Source organism: Dipteris shenzhenensis, chromosome 3 (assembly GCF_047967505.1).
Source record: "Dipteris shenzhenensis isolate YYH24624 ecotype China chromosome 3, Dip_SZ_1.0, whole genome shotgun sequence".
Lineage (NCBI taxonomy): Eukaryota > Viridiplantae > Streptophyta > Polypodiopsida > Gleicheniales > Dipteridaceae > Dipteris > Dipteris shenzhenensis.
In genome coordinates this window covers 10,458,454-10,466,055 of record NC_141598.1, presented here as the reverse complement: position 1 = coordinate 10,466,055, position 7,602 = coordinate 10,458,454, and the positions used below count along the sequence as shown (strand labels likewise).

Sequence of the window (7,602 nt, the reverse complement as noted above, 5' to 3'; positions counted from 1 at the left end):
GACGTTAAAACAAAGCAAAAGAGACTCCACAAGGCCAATCAAAAAGTAGCCGACATTCTCTTTATTGATGCTGTAGCTGCTTGTGAATACTATAGCATTTCATTTTAGTCTCTCCCAAACGAGCATTTCCAAGCAAAAAATTCTTAGAAAAGGTAGCTGACAGGGCAATGCAGCAAAACTGTTACTTGAAACAGCAGCAACATAGGAACCAAAAATTCGTTGCATTGGATGGATAACTTTAGGCTTTTATTTTCATTATGCGAAAGCTAGCATCTGGTGTTGATATATTAAAATAAATTCAATTCACAAAGTACATCACCCTTTTCATAAACATCATTTAAGTAACTTTTCTATTCGGGCTTTTGTATCCCAGGACTTGTATATATACATGGCTGCAACGCAAAGTTTGAAAACTTCCTACACCACCTTCCCAATTATTCCTTGCAAAATGGACCTGTAACAGACTGATCTATTTAGCCTCAAGGAATTGCATACATAAACAGCTGTAATCTAACACCAAGTTTCACATTATCCTTTGTAAAATGGACCCAGTAACTGGCTGCTTATAAGGTGATAATATGCCAGTCTTACTAGTTTTCTATCCTCCAGGAATTACATTTTGAGGATGGCTGCACCACTTGAAGGCTTTGAAGCAAATACATATAGGCCCAGATTGTTTCGATTTATCACTCCTTTCTCAATACGGGATTTATAAAATGCTTCCTGATCAAAGGCAAGAGAGTAAGTTGTGTCAGACGACTCACCCTTCAACTCCTAGTCAATTCTGCTTTTGTAATCAAGACATTTAGCTGATTGATAAACCATCTGTTAGAAAACTATGTTATAGTATATGCATGTGTGTACACTGTAATTAGTTGCAGACCTTCAACGACAAGATGAAAGATGGCACAGCATTTTCTTTGACTAGAGAGACCACACAACCTCCCCATCCTGCTCCAGTCAACCGTGCTCCAAAAGCTCCACTGGCCCGGCAAACTCCAACCAGTTCCTCGAGTTCAGGGCAGCTGAAATATTGTTTAAAACATGTAAACCAGACTCAGGGTGGTCAAAGAAATTATACAAATTGTGCCACATTGTGTATAGAAAAGGAGAAGAAAAAGCTTTACGTAAAATAAACAGATGCCTTACCTGCATTCATAAAGCAAATTGCAACTGGTATGGCTGTCATTCATTAAGTTACCAAGTCTCTCAAGAATTTCGTTCTCACTGGTTTGCCATTTAAAAACAGTAAGTTTCTGTGTGGGAAATTCTTGGCCTAAGGTTTCCGAGAGAAGCCCTCGGTAGCATGGCAACAAGAAAATTGCCAAAACAAACATGTAAACCAATCTAACCTTCCACCAATCTGAACAGCTTCCCGGAACAGATGCACACGTCTTGCTTCTGAGTACACATGCTTAGCCCTCTGCAGAGTTTTTCAGGAAGATGGCAGGTTATCCGAACCGAGGATTAGGATGCTGCCCCGTAATTGCATCTTAACAGGACACCTACCATAGAAGACTTTACGCTGCAAATCAATTGACCTGATAGAGCTTAAACTGCTCTGCAGCAGCAAGGACTGCCAAAGATGATGCTGAATTCGCCATGATTGAGGAAAGAGAACTGGACAATATTCCTTCGATTTCTGCTGCAGTGTAAGGATCTTCATGTAAATAATGCTGCAACCACATGAAGCCAGTAATGCTTTAGCAATCAGTGACTTGGTCTCTCAGAGAGAGGAACTTGAATACACCTGTGTGATATGGTTTACCTCGAGAGCAACTACAGGATCAGAAGAGCCCAGAGTTGCAGCAAATGAGACACAAAGTACTTCTACATCAGATAAAGTATTCACTTTTGAAATAGCCTCTCTTTCTGGCATTCCCAGCTTTACAGCAAGCACAATCTGCAATTTTGTTTTAAAAAAGAATTTCCGTTAAAGTTACACTGGATTACATGGAAAACATTCAAAGCCCCTCATATGTCCTCACCAGATCATTTGTATTATAACGGACTCAGTAACATTCCTAAATGGGACTCATTCCATCCATAATGAGCACTCATAACACGCAGCATCTGTATGAAATTTGTCCAGCCAATTTAAAGGGAAAATGACTAACACCTAAAAGAAGTTGCTAACAGCCTGAAGGAAGAACTTACTATCAAGTTCATTCTAATATTTGCCTTGCACAAAAAAGGATTTGGGATCTTAATTTGAACGTATGACTCAAATAGACAACAATTACCCTAATGTCCATACGTAAGAGTGAGCACTTTTATGAATGCACCTATAAAGGGTTTCCCAAACTTACAATGATTAGACTAGGTTGCTAAAAAATTTGCTGCTTCTACATTATTTTTTTTGTGGCACTTCCAAATTGCACCACCAATCTTATGATTAGATGAGATTTGTTCATGAAAACAAGTCCAACAAGCTAAAATGTAGATCATATGCGCATTTCATTGCAGCCATAAATTACCATGTACAGAAAGTCATATCATGGCGTTGCAACTATTTCAGAGGTATTCAATAAACTTGCATTTAAGTTACCAAATTTTCTTCTTTTGCAAACTGCTTAAAACTATTTTAACCTCTTATCTGCACCAGCTTTAGGCAAACTGCACTATCATGTTGAAAAATTGACAGGGACACATTTTCTTGGAATCATAGGCTGAATGATGTAGGAATTCCGTGCAACTACTGCACTGCGGTACTAATGGCATCCTGACATCATAGCACTAATGGCAGCATAAATGCTCATAAATAATTCACCACAGTGAAGAAGATATCCTATTTCAGACAAGAAAGCCAAGAAATAAAGCCATATTTCAAATAGAAATAAAGGCTGAAATATAGAACTCTTACAGCTGCCAATCGGCATTCAACCACCCGGTTATTGTAATTAGTTGCCGCTGTTACTGCTTTTTTGGACTCTGCTAAAGAGTGGGCAATAACAAATGTACCACCACTAGGCAGTAAAACATCACTTGCACGGATGGGATTGAAATCGATCAAATTTGCAAAACCAATCTTGGCCATGATAGATATTGCCTGCAAAGAAATACAGATTTACAAGCAATCCAAATACGTCAACATCATAGACACCAGAAACATTCTGACAACCAAACAATTCTTTGTGTTACAAAAAATAAGACACATTTAATATCCCAACCATGTTTTCCCGATTCCCCCCTTCCCCCCTCAAAAAAAAAGAGACCTGTATGGCATACACACATAATGCTGAAATAATCCAGAAATTGCAGAAATTACGCTTGAGGCTGGCCAATATTTAGATTGAAGTAATAGTCTCCCATGTACTATAACCAGGTAACAGGAATTGATAATTATTGACATTGCAGTGTTGGGCGAGTTACAACCATAAGCATCTGAGGGCATGAAAATAGCCTATAAGCACTGCAAAGGAATTAAATTCATAAGACACTGAACCATGATAAAGATTATAAAACTGGAAATGACCCACGAGCATGACTCGCAACTGTCCCTTGCCAAAGACAGCTATATGTGCTAGACTGGGTGGCCCAAGTGGATGTCCTGAAAATTAATTCAAGGGGACAGATCTATGCTGCCCACATGGCAGCTCCATTCTTTCCCAACCCATGCTTCTTGTCATGGTCCCCCATGTCCTCTTCATATGGGTGCTGACAAGTGGGGAGGTGACCCTTTGATTCCAATAGATAAACAATTTATATCAATAGGGTCTACCTCAGTTTCCATATTATCATCTCTACACAATAACATCTTGGCAAAGAATGATCTGGCAGCATGTTGAGCTTTCAGCCCAAATCAATGCACTCAAGCCCACACCCCCCTCTCTTTTGGGTAGATGTTGTAATTCTTTTCATGAATGCACACCTGTTTAAAAAAATGTACGTAGGCGAATTGAATTAGCATTTTTGAAGCACATTTGGGCATATAATAGTTTTGCATCCGAAATGGCACTTATCACAAGTGTTTTTCAATTCTATTGTGAAAGAATTGAGGTTAACAGATTGAGTATAATGTTGTTTGTTGAATTAGTACAATCATGTCGTTGGGACTGTAGTAGCATGAGATTCAGTGTCATAATTCAAATCTCGCATACACTACTATCCAATTGCTCCCTGGTGGTGACGCTGCACATGCATTTAATATTCGAATACTCCCTTGTCATGAATTCAATTGGTCGATGGGCTGGGGAAAGACCAGCACAAATGAGCAGCAAACAAGGCCCTTACATAGGACAGGAAAAGTAGCTGGTCAGCTAGCCTCGAAGGTCTGGAGGGGTCAGCCTTAGTTGGCCCTGTTTTGGCTGGCAACCCTAATGCGCCAGTCAGCCCAGTTTGGAGGGGGGTTTCAGAGGCCATTGTGAGGGCTCTAGGCAGCTAGCAACAGCCTGTTGATCACCAACAGGGGTGAAAAGTAGAACAGCAGCCAAGCATAGTTGAAGGCATGCAGGCTGAGAACATTTTTGTAGGCCATTCTATGGGCTAACCATAGGTGCCACTCATTCCTTGGTATGTGCCTTGTAGGCCTAGTTTTCATTACCTCATTTCTTGAGCTTCCATTCCTTGCCCTAGCCTACAGTGGTATCAGAGCAGGTTGGGGATCCCTAACCTCAGCCATTAGCAGCATTCCCAAGCTGTCTTCACACATGTGAACACCCGAGGCCCTCTCCAAGCAATTCCATCGCATGAAAACCTACTTTTGCAGCATTTTCACCCTGCTGAAGCTTAGCCGCCTCACATGTGTGGCTATATAGACTCATTTATTGTCTGCTGCTACTGTACGGACATCTGTACGGGCTGTACGGACTGCAGGCGCCAGCACTTATTGCAGTTTCGGACCTGTACAGAGCATTTGAAAGGTGTACGGAGCATTTATTGCAGCCGTACGAAGTACATAAGGCAACCGCCTGCTATACAGACCTGCATCGGACTTTGTGCCAGCATTTGAAGCCTCTCCTCAACTGATTTGTTCATTTGGAGGCTCGTGCCAGGGTTTTGGAGCTTGCTACTGCCATCCGAAGACCTCTCCTTTAGCCCATTTTCCATTCCTTGCTTCGGGCTGCGAGATTATCTCCACTGGATCCTTCTCCACTCATTTTGAGGAGCTCTCCTCCTTGTGGGAGCACATTCTCTTGCTGTATTTCTCATGTCCAGCTTTCTCTTGGCACCCTTCATTGCCATTTGCTGTCTATTTCACCTCTCCTCCAACGGTAATTACTTGTGCTCGCATTTGGAGCATTTTCCTTGCTGCATTTTTAGGCTACATTGTTGGGTAAGCCTCCACTACATTGATTCCTTTCATTTTCTGCAAAACAGTCCTTTCTTTGCTTCATTGGCATTGTGGAAAGGCCCCGTGTTGCCTTGGAAGGCCTCGTGTAGGCTTTTGGGAATCTTTTTGTAGCAAGTACACCTTGAGACAGCGAAGCATTTATAGTGGAAAGCTTTGAAGCTTGAGCAGAAATTTGCCTTTTGGTTTCAAGAAGTTGCCCTCCTCTCTTTTGCATTGTCAGTTGGTGCTTTTGCCTTGCATTTCAGCACTACGGCTAGCAGTAAGGATGATTTGTTTAGGATGCTTGAGGCTGAGGACAAGCTTTATGGCACAAACTACCCCATGTGGGCCTATATGATGGGGCATGTTTTGGTTGCCAGAATCTGTCAAATATTGTTTCAGGCAATCAGGCCTACTCAACCTGCTGCTTTTGGTAATGCTACTTCTGGTGCAGCTGCATCTTCCACTACAGGTACTTTGCCTCCTACTCAGGAGCATATTCAGTGGGATGGACGTGATGCCGATTGCTATTATAGTGAAAAGGGTCAATATCCCTCATATCCGGTCATGCAAGACAGCTAAGCAAGCATGGGGTTAGCTTGCATCCTTATATTAGGTGCGGAATGAGGCGAGCGTTGCCTATCTCTGCAAGCAATTGAAGGATTTAAAGCTTGATGGGTGGGTAATATGGATGCCTATCTTACCAATGTGAAGGATTTGAAAGAGCACTTGGCCAACACTGATGAGGTGGTTCCTGATTCTCATCTTGTTTCTAATACCCTTGATGGGTTGCCTGACCACTACCAGGGCTATGCTACTACTTTGAGATTGGTTGCAGGTGGCAATGCCAATCATTATTCCTTTGACCAGCTGGTTGCCCTCTTACTACAAGAGGAACAAAGCCGTGCAAATGGAAATGCGTCTGTGGTTAGTGATCAAGCCTTTGCTACACAGCATAAAAACAAGGACAAAGGCAAGGTTTCAGTTGGTAAGTTCCCTCATACACATGCTGGTCACTCCCATGATGCCTCTTCTTCCTAGGGAGAAGAAAAAGAAAAAGAGATGCAACTATTGCAAGAAACCTGAGCATGATATTTCTGAGTGCAGGAAGAGAATTCCATCTGAAAAGAAAAAGGAGGAGTATGTCCTTGCAGTTTCTGGTTGTCCGGCTCTAGTGAAGTTACATAAGGATGGTATGGTTGTTGATCTTCCTAAAATGTATATGCCTTCAAAGCATGTCTGTGAAGCATGCTTGCTTGGAAAAATGCACCGCTCTGCATTTCCTGAGGATGGGAGAGTTGGTGCCTCTCGTAAGCTGTATTGATTCATAGTGATGTTTGTGAACCCATGCGGGTTGCAGCTCTTGGGGGATTTTACTATTTTGTCACCTTCATTAATGACTTCCCCAAATATACTTGGATTTTTGGCTTGAAATCCAAATCTGAAGTTTTTTGTAACCGGTCTTTGATCGACAAAGGGCAGTGTAACTGACTCTACTATCTCACAAATCTGAAATACAGCCAACTTGAAACATTGCCATTGTCCACAAGAAAAACTCAGAGCATATAGCTTCACTAAATAGCATCATTGAACCATTTAAGACAAGGGAGGCTAGAATGCCCCTACTAAAAAACATGAAGAGTGACACCTGTGTTAGAAACATGGTGAAGGGAGAGAGACAGAGAGTTAGGGTGTGAAAGAAAGAAAGAAAGAAAGTTTATTAAAGTCTTCGGAAGACCGATGGGTCTATGAGACTCTCAAAATCCTGATACAACAAGCTGTGGTAGTGGAGCTACTAAACGAGCATCCATACCAATGCAAAATGCAAAAATGCAGAATGGGAGTATTAAGTCCTAAGTACAACATAGTCATGTCGATGGTCGACTATATATCCATCTCAGCATCATCATCAATATCATCATCATCATTGACAGTAGCAAGATATCAGGATGGATGAGGCAGTGGAGGCATGAAGTCGGTAATAGGATGTTGTCGGCCACTCAGAGGTGCGATCTTGCCACGTCTCTTGGTCGTAGCTCTGTGTCTGACCAGGGCTACTGTGACCCCCGTCGATCGAGCTCCGACTCTAAACAAGGAGGGGATGTCTCCAAGTGTGATCTGTGTGTCGACCCTCTATCTGAGCTATCGAGTCACAGACTCCGAGTCACGGCCATGTCGAGGCCTCGTCTCGTGGGGGTCCATGTGATCTAGCTGAAAGAACTCCGTGATAGAGCTCTGAGAGGGATCAGAAGAGAAGAAGTATGCTCATGTCTCCGTGCTCGGAGTATCCTCTCGCGGTGTCTAAGTGCCTCATGAATGAAACCTGCCAA

The 7,602-nt window shown here is 42.3% G+C and overlaps 1 protein-coding gene across 2 annotated transcripts in view; it reads right to left on the bottom strand.

Moving 5' to 3' along the window:
• Positions 1-261: 261 nt before the first annotated feature.
• GALK (Mevalonate/galactokinase family protein) overlaps positions 262-7,602 on the bottom strand; it is a 30,681-nt gene continuing 23,340 nt past the window's right edge. Inside the window, exons 7-13 of one of the 2 annotated variants that reach the window (XM_087373093.1) lie at positions 2,864-3,049; positions 1,769-1,903; positions 1,542-1,676; positions 1,353-1,423; positions 1,150-1,227; positions 884-1,025; positions 262-723 (exon numbers count right to left, since the gene is read on the bottom strand). In XM_087373093.1, the coding sequence (XP_087229219.1) occupies positions 613-723; positions 884-1,025; positions 1,150-1,227; positions 1,353-1,423; positions 1,542-1,676; positions 1,769-1,903; positions 2,864-3,049 (858 nt within the window). In that variant the 3' untranslated portion in view covers positions 262-612. The remainder of the gene's footprint in view (positions 724-883; positions 1,026-1,149; positions 1,228-1,352; positions 1,424-1,541; positions 1,677-1,768; positions 1,904-2,863; positions 3,050-7,602) is intronic. The other variant, XM_087373094.1, reaches the window with a different exon arrangement.